The sequence below is a fragment of the Myxocyprinus asiaticus genome, chromosome 39, assembly GCF_019703515.2.
Source record: "Myxocyprinus asiaticus isolate MX2 ecotype Aquarium Trade chromosome 39, UBuf_Myxa_2, whole genome shotgun sequence".
In the NCBI taxonomy this organism is placed as follows: domain Eukaryota; kingdom Metazoa; phylum Chordata; class Actinopteri; order Cypriniformes; family Catostomidae; genus Myxocyprinus; species Myxocyprinus asiaticus.
In genome coordinates, this window is record NC_059382.1 from 17790538 (window position 1) to 17810953 (window position 20416).

The 20416-nt window shown below is 38.8% G+C and overlaps 1 protein-coding gene across 1 annotated transcript; it reads right to left on the minus strand.

The window, feature by feature from the left end:
* Positions 1 to 245: 245 nt before the first annotated feature.
* LOC127430253 (PHD finger protein 12-like) lies at positions 246 to 19097 on the minus strand. Its single transcript, XM_051679925.1, has 15 exons — positions 18391 to 19097; positions 17739 to 17917; positions 15693 to 15765; positions 13714 to 14131; positions 11585 to 11705; positions 11270 to 11402; positions 10080 to 10244; positions 9827 to 9979; positions 6933 to 7503; positions 3404 to 3511; positions 2187 to 2348; positions 1957 to 2055; positions 1777 to 1859; positions 1490 to 1628; positions 246 to 1170 (listed from the first exon to the last, which is right to left on the minus strand). Exons 1-15 carry the CDS (start codon positions 18454 to 18456, stop codon positions 806 to 808), a joined length of 2835 nt encoding a protein of 944 aa, XP_051535885.1. The 5' UTR covers positions 18457 to 19097; the 3' UTR covers positions 246 to 805.
* Positions 19098 to 20416: the final 1319 nt, after the last annotated feature.

Genomic DNA, 20416 nt, shown 5'->3' on the forward strand with positions numbered 1-20416 from the left:
CAGCATTCGACCGGTTACATAAGGGTTTTAGGCACCTTTTGCTGAGCAGGATTGGAGACCAGCCAATCAGGCTGCTTTATTTATTCTTATTTCATTTTAGCTGTTTATTTTTTTTATTTTTTATTATTTATTTAAATCTGCATACACAAAGAAATAGTCTTATTTAAAAATCTTCATATATTTATAATGTAATGACGTACATGTCAGAACTTATCTTGCTGACACAATGAAACTTCAGTCACATATACACGAGCAAAAGAGACAACATTTTAGAGTTTAACAACTAGCTTTATACACAAATAAACTTCACAACTAAGGTTGCAGAGGTTCTAACACTACAGAGAAATGAACGGTTCCAGAAGAAAACTAGAACGATGACGATTTTGCTAATAAATCCAACAAAGGTATTTGCACATGTATGCATTTCTGCATATAATTGCTTATGGTGCAAAACTGCAGATAAAGAACAATACATTCTTATATCAAAATAAAATATTCTGAGTAAATATATTGTTCAAAAGAGTACATAAAAACCCCTTTGATGGACACAAAGTATACAGGGTGTGGTGTCCACATGTGAGGTTAAGGGGAATTCAAACGTCTGCTCCTCAGTCAAAAGGTTTTGCATAATAAAAATGGTAGAAATGTAAATGTAATGTGCAAACACTCTGTAATACCCAGTCCCCAAAATACCTCCGTACAAATAAATGCTTGAACTGCTTTATCAAAGTCCCTTTTTTTTTTTTGCACCTGTAGTCCACACCATATTTACGGTCCAATGTATTTTTTTAAGGGAAAGTAGGGGCTATGATACAGACTTGGACTTTAGCACTGGTATTTGGTGGAGTTTGGGAGTCTGTGTGTCAACCACTTCAGTCTCTTCTTGGCTAAGAATAGTGGACGTCTCCTCCTTTTTGGGCTGGTTGTTAGCAAACTCTGTGATGCTGAATAGGAATTGCATGCAGCCCACTTTGATGCAGCTGCTGTGGTGGAGCAATGCGGTACCCTCCCATCCAGCTCCGCTGCCCCCTATCAGGCTGGAGCTGCTAGCTTTGCAGTTGCAGGGAGACTTGGGTCCTCCTTGAGCCTGGCTACTCATCATGCCACCTGCAGGCATCAGCACCGCCTCTGCGCACACCTCCCCATGTGGCTTCCTTGACCTGTTACCTCCTGCAGATTTATCACAGTAAAATGAAATGAAATTATAATGCATTACAAGTCACACCACACAAATGTTTTTCAGCAAGATCAGAAATGAATCAGCCCAATGGCAAAAATGGCACTAAGTGTGAAGAAAAAAAAAAAAAAAAACATTAATTCATTTCAATGGACTGGTTAGAAATAGAAATATTTGACATAAACAGTTTATGGTTTTAAAAGAAAATGCCCCTGAAAATCAGTTCCATAGGGACAGTATTGCCCTTTAATAATAAAGAATCTTTTCTGACACCATCCTCTTGCATTCCACAAAGCTTTGAGTGATACTCACTGATGCTGTTTTGTACTTTGGATGCATGTCCACTGGGTGAAGTAATGTTCGGTTTGTCGGAGAAGTCACATGAGTAAAGCACATTATCTACCGTTGTCCCATGCTCACTGTAGTTCAGGAGCTCATAATGCTTTGTGTTCTACAAGAGATTCAATTACATTAAAAACTTTCATCTCTAATAAGTCTGAACAATTAATAAAAAATCTTCCCCATACCCTTTAATCATGCATAATTATTGTTCATTATCATAAAAAAAATGGCTTCATTTATTACTTGATTACACTTACTTCATCATAAAAGATGCAGGCATGTTTCCCAGAAACATAAATGCAATGGCCATAGTTTGTAAGGCACACATCCATTTCAGCACCTAAAAAAGTTGAGAAGTTTTCATGTAATGCAAAACTCAATGACGCATATTAAGAATAATGCAATCTCTTGTTAATGTTGCTCTTTGTAATCCATACCTGTTCCTATGTAAAGAGTCCTATAGCACATGCTGACAGCTGTCCCCTTTCCTGTTAAAGGACACAGTACTGCTCGAGCTTGCACGTCCCTTTTTTGTGCTGAAAAAGAGCAAACTTACTACATTACTTATTACATTATACCAGAAAGGCTAATAGAACATAACATGTCTGAAATGCGCTGGTTCGGTAAGCTATGCAAGTGTGACGTCAGTTCTATTCAGGGCTCTTACCATCTGTTTGAGGGGATGGTTTGGACAGAGAGGCAGTGACAGCTGAAGAGATCCCACATTTACTCAAAGGTTGAAGTGATGATTTGGGGGAGATGAGCTGCTGGATCCTCTGCCAGGCCAGCAGTCTGATCAACTCTTCATCCAGCATATTTATCTCCACTTCTGTAACACAAAAAAAAAAAAAAAGTTAAATGATCAGAGTGTAATGTAATTAGATGAATGTGTGCTTGGGAGTTTTTACACTTTAAGAGTAGTTTGCAAGAATGTTGCCTTTTATGTGATCACTCACATTAGCTTTGTATTATAACCGGTAACAGTCAAAACTATTTGGAATCACGTAAATATCAAAATCAAGCGAGTCTGGAGTGCACTGCGTTCACAATGCACATTATGAGCAAACCACACTGTGGACTTAAACGGATAGTACACCCAAAAATGAAAATTCTCTCATCATTTACTTACCCTCATGCCGTCCCAGATGAGTATGACTTTCTTTCTTCTGCAGAACACAATTTATGATTTTTAAAAGAATATTTGAGCTCTGTAGGTCCATAAAATGCAAGTGAATGGGTGCCAAATTTGTTACGCTCTAAAAAGCACATAAAGGCAGCATAAAAGTAATCCATATGAATCCAGTGGTTAAATCTATATCTTCAGACGTGATATGACAGATGTGGGTGAGAAACAGATCAATATTTAAGTAATTTTTTGCTAGAAATTCTTCTCCCTGCCCAGTAGGGTGCGATATGAATGAAGAATGTGAATCAGCAAAAATGTGAATAATGTGAAAGTGATCCGTTTCTCACCCACACCTATCATATTGCTTCTGAAGACATTGATTTAACCACTGGAGTCTTATGGATTACTTTTATGCTGACTGATTTTTTTTGAGCTTCAAAGTTTTGGCACCCATTCACTTGTATTGTATGGACCAAAAGAGCAGAGAAATTCATCTAAAAATCTTCATATGAGTTCAACAGATGAAACAAAGTCATACACATCTGGGAGGGCATAAGGATGAGTAAAAGAGAGATTTTTCATTTTGGGGTGAACTATTACTTTAAAGCAAAACATACTTTGAACAGCCTAAGTTTATTTTTTTTTAGAAGTGTTCGAGTTTGTTTAGAGTGTTCACAGATAATCCAAAATTATTTATCCACTCTGTGCTACCTGACATGTAAAAACAAATGTGCATCTGGTTACAGTGGATACCTTACCTCCATCACCTTGAACAGCATTCTTGATGTAGCTATATAAGCTGCCTATTGAGGAGGGGAGTACAGAGCCTTTCCCAACAGACATTACATCAGGGCTCACCTTGTTCTCTGAGAAAGCAAAGCATGAAAAAGTTTGAAACTACTTGGCATGATGGTCTGTGGAAAGGTCATGTAAAATGAAACTACTACAAGAAACCCTGACTAGCTGTAAAAGTTGACTAAAAGGGTTAATTAACCCCAAAATTTAATCATCCTCCTGTTGTTCCAAACCCGTATGACTTTCTTCTGTGGAACACAAGAGAAGTTAGGCAGTATGTTAGAGACTGACAGACTTTCTTTATATGGAAAAAAGAGCCAATGAAAGTAAAAAGGTGACTGACAGGTTTAAGTAAGTGTAAGACACTTCACTGTCATTGTATACAACAAAATTCGATGTGGTTACCCTCAGAAAATGCAGCAGCTGACAGACTAATACTTAAAAGTGAAACAGGTATTAATAATTAAATAAAGTAATAATTAACACATTCTAAAATCTACACAATGAGATATACAGTATAAAAGACAAAGTGTCTGAATTGCATTAATGCTTTTTGCATGAGTGGGGGTGAATAAAAGATGGATTGTGTGCGTGGGGGGCAACAACAGCTCTGGGAAAGAAGCGGTGTCTCAGTCAATCTGTGCAGGACTTGATGGCTCTGTACCACTTCCCAGATGGCAGGGGGACAAACACAATGTGTCCTGGGTGGGTTGAGCCTTTTAATAATGCTGCTAGCCTTTTTAAGTAGTCGGCTTGCATACACAGTGTCCTGGTTTGGGAGGATAGAACCAATAATCCTTTGTGCTGTTTTTACTACATGGTCTTCACGATTTTCCCCAGTGCACCTGGCATACCACACCGTAGTACAGTGGGAGAGGATATTTTCTATAGAAGCGCTAAAATTTCACCAGGAACTGTGTGGGTAGTTTGGTCTGTAAGAAGAATAGCCTTTGTTGTGCTTTCTTCACAAACAAGGAGGTATTGAGGGACCACAAGAGTTCTTTTGTTATATAGACTCCAAGGAGCTTGATGTTATTGACACTCTCCACTTCCTCTCTGTGTACGTGAAGGGAGGGATGGATGGTCTTCCTCGATTTTCTGAAGTCTATAATAATCTCTTTGCGTTTCTGAGGTGTTCAGGATCAGATTATAGTCTGTGCATCACCCGACCAAATGTTGGACCTCCTCCTTGTAGGCTGTTTCCTCATTTCCTGATATAAGTCCCACTATGGTGGTGTCATCAGCGAACTTTACAGTAGTGAAATCATGAGTGAAAAAGTGAATAGGGCCAGGCTAAACACACAGCCCTGAGGCACAACTGTGTTCAGGATGAGGGTGGAGGAAGTACAGTTACCTATTCTGGCATTTTGTGGTCTGTGACCCTGTTTACACCTGGTATTACGATGCGTTTTTAGTGATCCGATCACATGTGGTCAGCGCTAAATACAGATCTAAACTGTCTAAATAATTTTGTGATCGGATCACAAAAACCACATACAAATGTGGTCAAAAACACGTGACTGCATCACATTTGAGGTGTAAATGCTAATCCGTTCTGTATGCGTCCTGGCAGCAGCGCCACCCCTCACCTGTCAAACAACAGCTGCACTAAAACAAGAGTTTAAACTTTGCCTCTTCCGAGCGGCTTTAAAAGGAAATAACCGTCCGATCAGAAAATGTGAAAAAGTGGATACAGCATGTCTGATATCAACATGCAGGGACTTATGAGAAGCACAAACATCTGCAGCTCAGGTTAATTAGGCCTGTAGTGACTATTAAATAACCGTCTGATCGTGGTTATTTGAGACAACTGCAATTATTGGGATTATTGCAAAATAAGGGAATTTTAAGCTAATATACTGTATAAATGCCATGAATGGCACATTTGTGTCATACAGTTGAACTCCGTGTCTGTGCATCACTGAGCCGCACCGCAGAGGTCAACAAGCTCCTGTCCTCATGTGTCTGCAGAGGCTCATGCCAAACTCACACGAAAGTATAAACGAACAAGTATTAACTTTGATACTGAACGCAAAGTGCTCCAGTTTCCTTTAAACGATTGTGTAATGGGAAAAATTCCTGGTTCATACACACTGTGTTAATGACACACAGTGACAAAAAGGAGACAACACACTTTATTTCTATTTCATAACAAATAAGGGTTCGTAAATTTAATCAGAGCATTAAAATAACTTGTGAAAGTGAAGAAATTAGGAAAGAAATGTTTTACTACTGCATAATAAAAATATAATATATATATATATATATATATATATATATATATATATATATATATATATATATATTATAAAAAATTATAAAATATATGAGTTTAGAAAATAAGTGTAATTGTAAAATTGACCAAAACTAAAGTTGACCAAAAGAGAGACATTTTAATTATTTAGAAATATTTAGATATTTATTTTATTTTTCATGTCATTCCTAAGTTTTTAAAGCCTTAAAAAGGAAATCATAGTTTATCCCCATTTTATTATTTGATTTATACATTTACAGTTAAATATGTAAAAATGACTTCATTAGGTGTATGAAGAACACATGCAGAAAAAAAAACACCTTAAAAAACATGACAATTTTATGACAATTAATCATGAAAGCCCTTAACAAGACAATTAATCGTCACAGCCCTAAAACAGACAATTAATCGCCATAATCACAATTATTTGACAATTAATCGTCAGCCAGATTTCATAATAGTGACAGCCCTACATGTAATCCACTAAAATAACTGACAATTGTGCTTGAAATGTTGCTTTTGTGCTCAAATTAAATTTAATTCAGCTACATCTGGGAGAAACAGTGCATTGCTTTTTCATGCTTTCTTTGTATTTTATGACTTTGTTGTGCTTGAATGTCATGCAGTAACACACTGACACAGTGATTGATGTCATCATGAAACAGAGACCCTCCCCTCCAAATCCGATCGCAAGTGGTCACAGGAGATTTTAAGCAACCAGATGTAAACAGCTATGTGTCTTGCCTGACCACATATGATCGGATCACCCGAGATGCATCTTAATACCAGGTGTAAATGGGGTCTGTCTGTTAGAAAGTCCATAATCCATGAGCAGAGTGAAGTGCCTAGGCCCAGGTTTCTATTTGCTAAGTTTGCATATGAGTTTATGGGGGATTATGGTATTAAAGACGGAACTGAATCTAATGAATAGCATCCTAACATAGGTATTTGGCTGCTCCTGGTGAGTCACGGCTGTATGAAGTGCAAGGGAGTCAGCATCATCTGTGGATCGGTTCGCCAGCTAAGCAAACTGATAGTTGTCTAGATCCCTGGGAATGATGGCCTTGATGTGCAATAATATGAGTCTACTGAAACACTTCCTGATTCTGTCTGTAACCTCTTTGTGTTTCACAGAAGAAAGTCATAAGTGTTCGGAACAACACAAGTGTAAGCAAATTATGACAATGCCACAAAAGTGTACAATATAGCCCATTTAAGTGATGTGTAGGCACAAATACCTTTAGTCTGAGCTGACGAGCTGCTGTTCAGCCCTGAGGAATTTCCTACAGCTGAGCCATGATGAAGGGCAGGCGAGTCTGAAGCAAGGCTGGTAGATGAAGTAATATCTCTCTGCATACAGGAGCTGAGGGGACTACTGCTCTCAGTCTTTATGTCTACATGATTGGGCAGGGCTGGTTCTGTGACGACTGGAGTTTGTGGTTTAGAGGGGCTACAGGGCTTGTGTGGGGCTTCATCCTCACACACCACAGGTCCATTCACTCCTGCACCCTTCCCCACTGGACTATCAGCATCACCCTGACAAGGTCTTTTGGGCTGTTTAGGTGCTTGAGGGTGCAGCAAAGAGGCCCCTCGGGGGCCAACTGGTGTACCGCTGGACTGGAGGCAGTCAGCAAGTAGCGCAGGCTTGCAGGGAGAATCCTGAGAGCTGAGCTCTTGTGTCTCCACACACTTCTGAGTCTTCACATCTGACATGTCTGTCTGCTCTGAGTCCTGGTGGGATGATGACATCTGCTTGGCAGATAAATGTTTCATAATACTGCATTGAAGTGCAATGACTTGCCGAAGCCACTGTAGAAAAAAACAAAAAAACAAGTGAGGAAGAATCTTTTTGCAGTGATACCTGGGTAGTTGATTAATACATTTGTAAATTGACTTTTTATTAATCAACATCAAGATTTTTGGTTAAAATAGGTTTCTTGAGCCAAGTTAACACAAAAATGAAAATTCTGTCATCATTTACTCATGTTGTTCCAAACTTTCTTCTGTGGAACACAAAAGGTGTTGTTAGGCAGAATGTTAGTCTCTGTAACCATTCACTTTCATTGTATGGGCAAAAAGATGCAGTGAATATGAATGGTGATTGAGGCTAACATTCTGAATAACTTCTTTTGTGTTCCATGGAGAAAACGAATAAAAAGAAAAAGTCATACAGGTTTGGAAACAACATGAGGGTGAGTAAATTATCATTTTTCATGTTTGGGTTGAACTACCACTTAAAGTTTTTTTTGTATTTTTTCTCCTCATCTTTTTGCTTTCACTAATTCATTTTAAATGGTCTTGTGGTGTGACAAATTCCCATGTAGTCTCTCAATTAAAGGGATAGTTCACCCAAAAATGAAAATTCTCTCATCATTTACTCACCCTCCTGGCATCCCAGATGTGTATGACTTTCTTTCTTCTGCAGAAAACAAATTAAGATTTTCAGAAGAAAATATCTACTATGTAGGTCCATACAATGAAAGTGAATGAGTGCCTAAATGTTTAAGCTCCAAAAATCCACATAAAGGGAGCATATACACAGATCAACCACAACATTAAAACCACCAGCCTAATATTGTGTAGGTCCCCCTCATGCTGCCAAAAGCATCTCAGAATAGCATTCTGAGATGCTATTCTTCTCACCACAATTGTACAGAGAAGTTATCCGAGTTACCGTAGACTCTGTCAGTTTGAACCAGTCTGCCCATTCTCTGTTGACCTCTCTCATCAACAAGGCATTACTGTCCGCAGAACTGCTGCTCACTGTAGGTTTTTTGTTTTGGTCCCTTTCTGATAGATTCTAGAGACCGTTGTGCATGAAAATACCAGGAGATCAGCAGTTACAGAAATACTCAAAACAGCCCGTCCGGCACCAACAATCATCACCAGTAAATCGTGTGGCAGCAGTGCATAAAATCATACATATACGAGTCAGTCGCTTCAGTTAATGTTCACATCAACCATCAGAATGGGGAAAAAATTAGATCTCACTGATTTGGACCATGGCATGATTGTTGGTGCCAGATGGGCTGGTTTGAGTATTTCTGTAACTGCTGATCTCCTGGGATTTTCACGCACACAGTCTCTAGAATTTACTCCAAATGGTGCCAAAAACAAAAAACATCCAGTGAGGGGCAGTTCTGTGGATGGAAATGCCTTGATGAAAGTGGTCAGCAGAGAATGGCCAGACTGGTTCGAACTGACAAAGTCTACGGTAACTCAGATAACCGCTCTGTACAATTGTGGTGAGAAGAATAGCATCTCAGAATGCTATTCTAAGATGTGGGTTGGCGCTCTTTTGGCAGCACGAGGGGGACCTACACAGGGCAGGACCTGCAGGTGGTTTTAATGTTGTGGCTGATCGGTGTAAGTAATCCATACGATTCCAGTGATTAAATCCACTGGGCTCAGACACAATATGATAGGTGTGGGTGAGAAACAGATAAAAAATGTAAGTAATTTTTTATCATTAATTCTCCTCCCTGCCCAGTAGGGGACGATATGCACAAAGAATGCAAATCACCAAAAACAGGAAGAGGAGAAAGTGAAAGAAAAAGGACTTAAATATTGATCTGTTTCTCACCCACACCTATCATGTTGCTTTAGAAGATATGGATTTAACCACCAAAGTTGTCTGGAGTACTTTTAAAAGAAGACTTTATATTTGTCACACATTATACAGTGACATTTTTCCCCCTGCATATCCCAACTAAGCTGGGGTCAGAGCGCAGGGTCAGCCATGATACGGCACCCCTGGAGCAGATAGGGTCAAGGGCCTTGCTCAAGGGCCCAACAGTGGCATCTTGGCGGTGCTGGGGCTTGAAACCCTGACCTTCTGGTCAGTAACCCAGAGCCTTAATCGCTGAGCCACCACTGCCCCTATATGTATATATTATATGTTGCCCTTATGCAAAAATCTAAATATTATCTAAAAATCTTTATATGAGTTCAGCAGATGAAAGAAAGTCATAAACATCTGAGATGGCATGAGGGTGAGTAAATAAGACAATTTTCATTTTTGGGTGAACTATTCTTTCAACATGAGGTCATAAGGCTGCATTCATTATTATAAAATAATGTAGAAGTTAGTTTGTTTCATATAAACGCTTTATATATAATCCATTGTATTTACCTCCTCTTGTTCCTCCACACTGGTTAGATGCTGGGTGGGTGAAGAATGTTCTTGCTCCATGAAACAATTAGTGCTCAGCTCTCCGTTGCGAAGGCCCACTTGATCCATCAGCACAGGGGGGTTTTGGTAGTGACTTTTAATGGAATTGGGGACCTGAGCACACATCAAAGTGAAAGACCCATTAATCAAAGCTGCTATGTGTACAAGTGCCTCTTCAGAATAGTTGTGGATGTCATGTTCTATTGGACTCAACCTTTAAAGTCTTTTTCTTGACGTGCCGAACACCTCTGCGGTTGGGATGGTGTTGACGGTGAACCCACCGAAGGAAGTCCACTTTTACAGCATGCTGAGACAGTCGATCTTGGAACTGATCAAAGAGCTGGCAACGTGTGCTGAGGGTCATGTTCTTCTGGTTAAGCTAGAATGGAAATAAAATTTCAGTCATGGTTTACATTAAAGGGTTACTGACATATAAGGTTGTCTGAGGTGAAGAAAATGGGGGTGGGAGGAATTCTAATTAAAACACGTGTCATGTACATAAATGTAATCTTTAAATTCATGATGGCTTCACAAATTTTTGAAAAACATTTATAGCATTTTCTACAAAGATATTGATTTAATGACTTTAAAAGTGTCATGTGGTGTAACCATAAAGTAAAATGTATTAAAATACTTTCTTGCACCTTGAATACACAAATGTACTCAACTTAATCATTAATTTCAAAAATGTTTTCAAATATATTTTTCAAGAATTTTTAGAAGTATCATGAATTTTTGAGACAAGAATATAAATACGTTTTCTTATGTTACACCAAATGACCTGAACAAAATGTGTCTTTAAATGAAAATGTTAAAATATTGATATTTAAAAGATATGACCAAAAAAAAGTCACATGGAATACAAAATGGCTACTACCTACATATTGGTTACACCACCTGACTTTGATTTGTGGGACAAAAGTATTTCAAATATTAATATTTTTTTAAAAATAAAATAATAATAAAAGATAATTCTGTACTACTCTAAAGAATTTCAGAATTAACAGAGACTTTTTCCCCCCGCTGTCTCAGGATGGTTACGCCAGATGACATTTAATCCTCAGAACATTTTTTCAAAATGACTTAACTCAGTGACTAACAACACATTATTGGGGATATCTTCAGGGCAAAATCCAAGGAATCTATCATATAAAATGTATTTCACATGTTTGTTCATGAAATAGAAGTCCACATTCCAAATGTTTTGCACTATAGATGTACCAACAGTACAGCGTTGCTTCCTCGAGTCAACATTTCGGACCAATTTCCATCCAAATTTCATATTTTTACCATTTACGGTTGACAACACAACAGGATTCGTTCTGTGCCGGAACCCCTAAATATGACAGAAATATGCTACAAGGTAGCATGATCAATAATACCTGTTAAGACTAAGACACTCACCACCATGTGCTCTACATGGTTGGGACACATCCATCTCCCAGTGGGCATGGCAGTGAGAGGGGGATCCAGGCAGTCCATGTGGAACAAGAGCGCACAGTAATCACACTGGATCAGAGGAGCTACCCTACAGCTCCTGTGCAGTAAGAAGAGAGAGGAACCTGACGCACTGTGCCACAAATCAATGGTTTTAACATTAGGTCATTTAGGAAGCATAATGGTCACAGACAATGTTTTGATGATAAACTTGACAAGGGGAAGTTATTTGGACTATAACATGTTGCTGATCAGTGTCAGGCAGAGCAGCTGAACTCTTACTTGGTGCAGGCAAAACACACTTTCACTGGCAGAGGGACCAGCCCACTGGGATCCAGTTCATGTTGTGGCCTCTTCACATTCTTGCCTATTGCCTCCTCCTTCCTTCTGCGCTTACTGCTACCTGTAGACACATGCACACATAAGTTTTAAAAACACAATAAAGCAACACTTATTATGTAACAGTTTGTTCCAGTCCTCTAATCTGATTGGACAATTGGCATTCCAAGAGTGCAGATATGCAGAATAGCAGCACTGGGACGCTTAGTTGTATCAGTAACATTTTTTGTAATTGCTATGTGTGTTTACAATTTTCATTAGCAGAGCGAAGATCTGGGCTCCCACACTTTTTGACCAATTAGTTTTTATAGCTGCGTTTCCATCCAACTATAAATCCTGAATGGAAACACTTGATATGCGAACAAACTCTCAAAATTCGCATACAATTTAATGCACTAGGAGAATGGATTTTCTAGAGTATCGCATTAGTTAAAATGCGATTTTATGTGATAGAAACGGCTTATTCACATGAACGATGATGTGTCATGACCAATGTGCTCGTTGGATAGGTGCGCGAGAGCTTGATGTGACTGGCTCAACGAAAGGCCAGACCATGGCATACAATTCTTCAAACATAGCCCTGGTTAGTCAAAAGTGCTTCACCCACAGATCATCGTTAAAGTGGGTCCTCACAATCCACCAGAACTGTTTGGAGTGTGGGCGCTCCCAGGTATATGGAGGCTGTCGGCGAATGGGAATAGCCATTTGAACCCTGATTGTGTGAGCTATTGCACTTATTCTGCGATGTCTCCTGGCAGCATTTAATATCATAATGTACAATTGCTTTATTACAGCAAATACAACTCTCCCCGAAGCAAAGAGGCCATTCAGCTGCTCCATGACAAAAAGGTGGGCTCCCTCAAGATAATGCGCATTTACAGTTCATAGATACGCGCAATGTTTCACATTTTCTTAAGTCGAATTTTCAGAAATGCGCATTAAAAATGCTAAACATTTTGATGGAAACCCAGCTTATGACAGTTTCAATCGTTCAGAGTACTGGATAAAGATTTTTAAAAATAATTTTATAGAGAGTGCACTCACAAAGAGCATATAAGCAATGGGCTACTTTTTAAAAGCATAACTTAAAAAACGTCTGTCACTACAGAAATTTGGATGACTTTTCCATTATGTTTTAAAGGGATAGTTCACCCAAAAATGAAAATTCTCTCATCATTTACTCACCCTCATGCCATCCCAGATGCGTATGAATATCTTTCTTAGCAGAACATAAAGATTTTTTGATCTCAACTTCGTAGGTCCATACAATGCAAGTGAATTGTGATCAGACTTTTATAGTAGCAAAAATCACAAAGGAAACATAAAAGTAATTCTTATGATTCCAGTGTTTAAATCCTTATCTTCAGAAGTTATATAATAGGTGTGGGTGAGAAACAGAACAATACTGAATTCCCTCTTTGTTTTTTTACACTGAATCTCCACTTTGAGCTTTGACTTTCACTTTGTGAATGTGAAATAAACAGGCACCAATGTGACTTTAAGATTTAAAAGTGAAAGTTGAGATTTATAGTAAAAAAAAAAAAAGGACTTAAATTGATCTAATCACATCTATTACATCGCTTCTGAAGATATGGATTTAACCACTGGAGTCTTATGGATTACTTCTATGTTTTCTATGGACCAACAGAGCTGAAATATTCTTCTAAACATTTTTGTTTGCGTTTTGCAGAAAAAAGAAAGGCATTCACATCTGGGATGGCATGAGTGTGAGTAAATGATGAGAATTTACATTTTTGGGTGAACCATCCCTTTAAGATTTAATTCATTTTCATGACTTTTCAGGCCCGGAAAACACCATTTTAAAATTCCCTGATATTTCAGTTTTTTCATGACCATGGGAACCCTGAAAATAGACAAAAAGTACCTGCACATATTGTTTCTATAAAGTTATTCAACACAAATTTCCTGTTTATAGAACTGTTGTATAAAAGCAATATCACACTCGTAATCATGCGATTGCATTGATATTCAGCACTCTTGCTTGTATAATATTGCTTAAAACAAAAAAGCAAATACTGATTGGTGACTTCCTCAAACATGCCATGTCACACCTGGCAATGAAGTGGTGCATGTAAGCTCAGTGGGTAGCTGGAACTGTGTGGGGTTTCTCTCCATGGCCGCAGCGATCAGCAGCTGGAAAGGTTTCTTCAGACGAGGCATGGCAATCTCAGACTCAGAGCAGTGGACATCCTCTTCCCCGTCCATCAGGTCCTCATCCACATCGTTGTGTTCTGACGGTGTGGGCGTATCAGTGGACGCATTGGAGGTGGGTGTGCCAGGCCGACTGCTTGTCCGGCGATCGAGAAGTCGGACCTGCGCCACGGCCAGTCTCAGACCTCCTGATGTGGCAGAAGGCAGACCATCTAGACGCAGCGTGCCCAGCTCCAGCTCCGGTGCAGGAGAGGAGGAGCGCTTTGATAACTGCCGCTCTAACGCCCCGTTCACCTGCTCTGTCTTCTGCTCACGCTTCTAGACATTCAGAACACCACAATATAAATAATTTCATGGCAATTTTTATGGCAAAAACCAGGTTAAAATGTAATACAAGGCATAGTGAATAAAAACCGGCATTAACCTCAAACTCTGCAGACTCGGTACCAGGTTCGTGGGCGCAGCCAGGAGCATGACATAAGTTTAGGATTACAAAATAAAAGTCCCAAAACTCACAAGTGAGGCATATGTGGTACCATTTGAAAGCTTATAATCTGAACTTTTCACAGAACTCCATCACTTTTGCATTTATGTTACATAAAATAACAAGATAAGACATGAAATCCTCTGTCGCAAATGAGCGCCACCTTTTGGTAATGATGTAGAAACATAAATATGAAAGAGTTTCATATAGCATATGAATAGACATGTCATATATCACATGAAAGCTCTCCTTCTCAGAAATGTGATTGTACAGTTTATGTTGTCCTAACACCACAGTTTTAATGTTTATCAAGAGTCAAGTAGTTAAATATAATCTCTGTAAGACAATAAAGACAAAAGTCTCTGCCCTTATCATCAGTGCTTCTGTAAGCCCCAAATTGCCACAAAATATATTTCACCTCTTACGTTAGGCTGTTTTCTTTCAAATGAGCCATGTTTACTTGTCTGTGAGCTTTCTTGGGTAAATAATCCAATGATATGTCTCAGAACAAAATATGCAGCCAGTAGAAAAAGCATGAAACAAATCACCAGCAAAATATGTTCACAACTGTTGATGATTAAATGTATGGATCTCAGCATTCCAAAGACACCAAGATTGAGCATCTAGACAACTCAGAAGCAAAGATATTCAGCGAAACAGAAACAAATATACATTTTATGTCTATGGACGAGCGCATATGCTCAGTTGTGTTGGTGCACCCCCCACATTTCAGATCTTTTATATTGTGATGGAAGGTGAGAGGAAAAATTATTTTTCCTCGTACTTGCTGCCATCTAGTGGAATGAAATAAGACTTTTTCCTGGGAGATGGTGCAAACAGAAAAGGAATTATTACACGCTCACAAACTTAGGGAAACAAAAAAAGAAATTGTTCATCATAAGATTGTAAACATATACAATATTATGTGTGAATTAATGGAACCTTTTCTTAAAAATTGTGCGTGTGTGTGTGTGTGTGTGGGGGGGGTTCTGTAAAATGATACCCATTGTGTAAGATGAGCTTTTAAATTTGGGTGTGTAAGATAAGCTTTTAAATTTGGGTGTGAAAAATGCAGGCAGCAGACAAAGATATTCACAAGAGTTGAAGAGGTTAAAAGTATTTTTTGATTCAGTCTTTTTAGTAAAAACTCTTACTTGCAAGTGTCAGTCAGATAAAACTATCTCCACAAAGAATTCAACAATTACAATCCATTAAATATGTTTCAGTAAAATTAGTCTAGACAGTGTTTGTCTCTGGTAAGTTATCAAATGTACTTAAAATTCAAATGATCAATTTCAGTAGTCCAAAAGGCATACACGCACACTGTACACATCTCAATCTCCCCCAAATACATGGCATAGCAAAGCTATAAAGGCTTATATTATTTTTACCCACCTTCTTGCGCATACTGCAGCGATGACACATCCAGTCACCAGGGGGGAGCATCTCTCTACTTAAAGGCGGATTACTGTGAAGAGGCAAATATTTTGTCACAAATCTTAGTGTTTTTAGAAAGATAATACCTCTTGTTACACATTTTAAAATTCGTTGAAAGCTTCACTTTGGCATAAAAAAATACAGCAAATTCTACAAGATTTATTCAATGAGATTTAGAGAAAACCAAAACTATACTCACACAGAAACTTCTTAGGTTTTGGCACAAACTATATACCAAATCAATGTAAAAACAGGCTAACAACAGGGATTCTAAACATGTAGGCCAACATGGTATAAAGGATACAATGTTATTTTAAAAGAATACATAAGCTACAAATGTGGTCTAAATAGAATGTCTTTTTTTTGCTATTAAAAATCAAAGTATAATTCTGAGTTTCTCTGTCATATAGTCACTACAATCTAAGCTCTACATTACATTAACCAATAGAACAGCTGATCAATTTAATGCAAAGCACACCTGAACACATCTATATAGATGGGAACTTGACTGTTGAATAATGATAGTTTGTAAGACAGTAGTTAAGCAGAAAATAAACTAGTTCTCTGAGTGAATTACTTTCTCCAGGCAAATATCTATTAATACTTTTGCCCTATCTCTAATCTGTCAGTGCAAGTGAATATACAGCATATCATGCACTACAATACTATCTAGAATGGAGCAAAGAAAGCCCCTGTAAAAACAGCTATTTTTCTATGCTGGTTGACATAGGAGTGAGGAAGTGGTGACTCTTGCTTGAACCAAATATCATGCAATATTGCTCTCACGCGATCTACCGCAACTCTGTGCAATGTGCTCCTAGAGAACGGCATAACAGAGTATAGATTGATCAGGGTTAAAGGAAAAGTTCAACCAAAAATGAAAAATCTCTCATCATTTACTCACTCTCATGTCATCCCAAATGTGTAATGACTTTCCTTCTTTTGCAGAACACAAATGAGAAGAACATCTCAGCTCTGTAGGTCCATTCAATGCATGTGAACGGTGGCCAGAACTCTGAAGGTCTAAAAAGCACATAAAGGTAGCATAAAAGTAATCCATATGACTCCAGTTTAAATCCATGTCTTCAGTAGCGATATGAAAGGTGTGGGTGAGAAAGATATAAATATTTGACATTTTTCAATAAAAATCTCCACCTATGACCATGCATGAAGAATGCAAAACACCAAAAAACAAAAGAATGTGGAGGTGAAAGTGGATATTTATAAAAAAAAGACAAAAGAAAGAAAAAAGAAAAAAAAAGGACAAACATTGATCTGTTTTTTACACACACCTATCATATCACTTCTGAAGATATGGACTTAACCAATGCAGTTATATGGATTACTTTATGCTGCCTTTATGCGCTTTTTTGGAACTTCTGACAACCATTTACTTGCATTGTATGGACCTACAGAGCTGAGATATTCTCCTACAAGTCTTTGTTTGTGTTTTGCAGAAGAAACTCATACACATCTGAGATGGAATGAGGGTGAGCAAATGATGAGAATGTAAATTTTTGGGTGAACTATCCCTCACATTGTTCAAAACCTGAATGACTGACTTTCTTCTATGAAACACAGGAGTTGCGGTGCGAATGTTACGAGGCGTGGTGCGAGCGCGAGGCGATAGACTGTGTTCCGCAACTGCTACCGGGTCCTTGACGTATTACTTGCAAGTAATGGCAGCCGGTGGAGTTTCTGGTACCCCTCTAGGGTAAGATGGTGCCCTATGCAGACTGCATAATATGCGAATAGTGAGCACCGGTAATTATGGAACACAAAAAGAAATGTTAGGCAGAATGACAGCCTCATTCACCATTCACTTTCAATAAATCTTTTCTCCCCAATATATTACAAGTGAATGGTGATTGAGGCTGTCATTCCACCTAACATCTATCGTGTTCCATAAAAGGCAGAATTTCACTTTTGGGTGAAATATCCCTTTAAAGAATTGATCGGAAAAGTTCAACCACAGAAATATTTGACATAGCACAGCTGGTTTACCAGCACTGCAGGTGGAAAGCAGCCGGACAGTGATCACAGCAGAGCAGGTCTCCTCCTTCACGGCAACTGTCACAGGTGTCGTGGTTAGTGGCTCGGCCTCCTCTTCTAGTCTCCCTCTCTGGCTTCCGTCTTTTCTCTCCGTCCTCGGAGCGTGGAGGCGCAAGCAGCTGTTGAATTTGCTGCAACAGCATGACAAATTCATTTTAAGCTTCCAAATGAATAAACACTCTGTAGTTACGCTCAGAGCCTCTGTCGTGTTAAAACTGACAATAATGTCAGAAGTGAGTTGTGCAAAACACAAGCCTCAGCACGGATTGCTTCATTCATTCAACTATGAGAAGGCCATTAAACTTGCTTCCAAATCAAATAAGTTCTGATCAGGTAAGCCCAATGAAAACTGTTTAGGATTGATATATAAAGACAGTCTTCTCCACGTCTACTCTCCAGTCAGGCACATTTCTAAGCCAGGCTGGAAAAGGCCACAGGAGTTGACGCTGATTCCAGCAAAAACAGAAGAGCAAAAGGCCTCAAGCGACTGTTTTGCATTCTGCAGCTTACATTGCACACTGACTCATTATTACACAGTAAGTCATTCATAAACGCATATATAAGTCAGTCATTTTGAGCAAAGCTAAAGGGCAGCTAGTCTTACCTCCATTAGGCCCCCAGACGTGTCCAAATCGTACAGAATCTTTGGGGTCTCCATTTTGTCCCACATTCACCCTGCTAAGGTGTAGCATCAACACACAATCCGTCAGCAGTTCTCTCCACACTCCGATCCAATCGGCTCCACCTGCTGCCTTTAAACCGTATTGGAGAAATCCAACGACCCTGATCGACAATCTTCGAAATGAAGTGGCTTGGCTGGCTGCTCGAGCTTCAGCTAGCTAGCAGCTAGGACTATCAACAAACAAAAGCACAACGCTCGCTAGAGATTTAAACTAAACCAAGAGCTGATCTATCGCTCAAAGCTCTCGTTTAAGTGCAATTACAGCTGCTAGTTTGACTTCAGCTTGATGTCTGGTGCAGTTTACAAGGTTTGCTGTGGGATGTGAAGGCCTAGCTCGCTAGCCTAGCAGCATCCTCTGGTTTAGCAGCAGCCGCCTGCAGAGATGCGTGTAAACATCCACGGCTGTCTGTCCCCATCGCATACTGACTGTGAAAGCGCTTTCTGTCGCAAAGAAAGAGAGTCTCCTGGATTGTTCCGCGGCTGTTAGATTCTCATGTGCAAAAACACTCGTGGATGGTGCTCGGATGACAGCAGTGAAGAGCAGCGGTGTTGTTGTGAAAAGCCATTGCTAGTAGCTATGCTAACTGGCTGGTATTGCCCTCCTCTGACTCGACGGGGCTGGAATGAAGTCTGCGCATGCGTACTAGGACGAAGCGGGAATCGTCTCCTCCTAGCGTTGATCTAGGGGAATCACATAAAATGCTTTAAAGGGTCAGTTCACGCAAAAAGGAAAATTCAGTCATTGTTTACTCACCCCTGTGTTGTTATAACCCCATATGACTTTCTTTCTTTTTCTTAACACAAAGGGAGAAATTGTGAAATTTTTTTGTGTTCAGTGATGTCATACAATGGCAGTTATATGGTGACCACCTCTTCAAGCTTCAAAAGGATGCAAAAGTATAATTCAGAAGTCTAATAAATTATTCTATGAGACTCATGATTGTTATGAATACGATGAGCTTTGGTGAGAAACAAACCGAAATCGAATGTATTATTTAGTGAAATTGTTGACCGACCAATATTCTCCTCTGCAGGGCCGTGCACAGACATTTCGAGGAGCAGTGGCTCAAACTGAGAAAAAGGGACATCCCACCCCTTCCACCTTCTAAATAAAGTTACAGTGAATGTTTTACAAACATATGGTTAATAATTAGGCTTAATGCTAACACTACTACTGTTGTTGTTGCTGTTATAACTAGTGTTCTGTTCAAAGATTCACATGTCTATCTTACTCCTTATCAAACTCTTAGTATGTACCTTTACAGTACATCACTAAAATCCTCTCACCACTGGCTCCTGATGCTCAAAAGGCTCTTCCGAGTCTTGTGGTTTATGCCTCATCTTGAATGGAAGAATTAGACTTATCACTTATTGTTAAATAAAATACTATTTTCTATATAAATTGTTAAGCTAAATATATAACTCATAACAATAATGTATATTATTCCCTTTTTATTCTGTATACTAATATTAATTAGTTTTACTTAAAATATGCTTTACTTTAACACAGATGTAAACATTACTTCCTCCTATGAAAAAATAATTTTGGAGGAAAAAATACTTGATTGTGTGAAGGATCTTTTGCTATATATTTTCATCATGATTCACCTGCTTGTTTGCTGGTGCTTTGAATCCAGCTTTACAAAGAGACACTTCTTTTTTGTGAAGGTGTGGTACTGTAAACAGTGTGCAATAATTTTTACATTACAATATGCACAGCATAATGTGATGCCTGATATGCAGACCTGGTGTTATTTAATATTATGCAGTTAAATTTCATGGTTACTTCAGTGTTATGATCTCTGTCTTCACTGTTATATTTATATATAGGACTGAAATAGGCTTTATATGTACTGTATATACTCTTTTTTTTTTTTTTATCCCCCTTTTCTCCCGAATTTGGAATGCCCAATTCCCACTAATTAGTAGGTCCTCGTGGTGGCTCGAT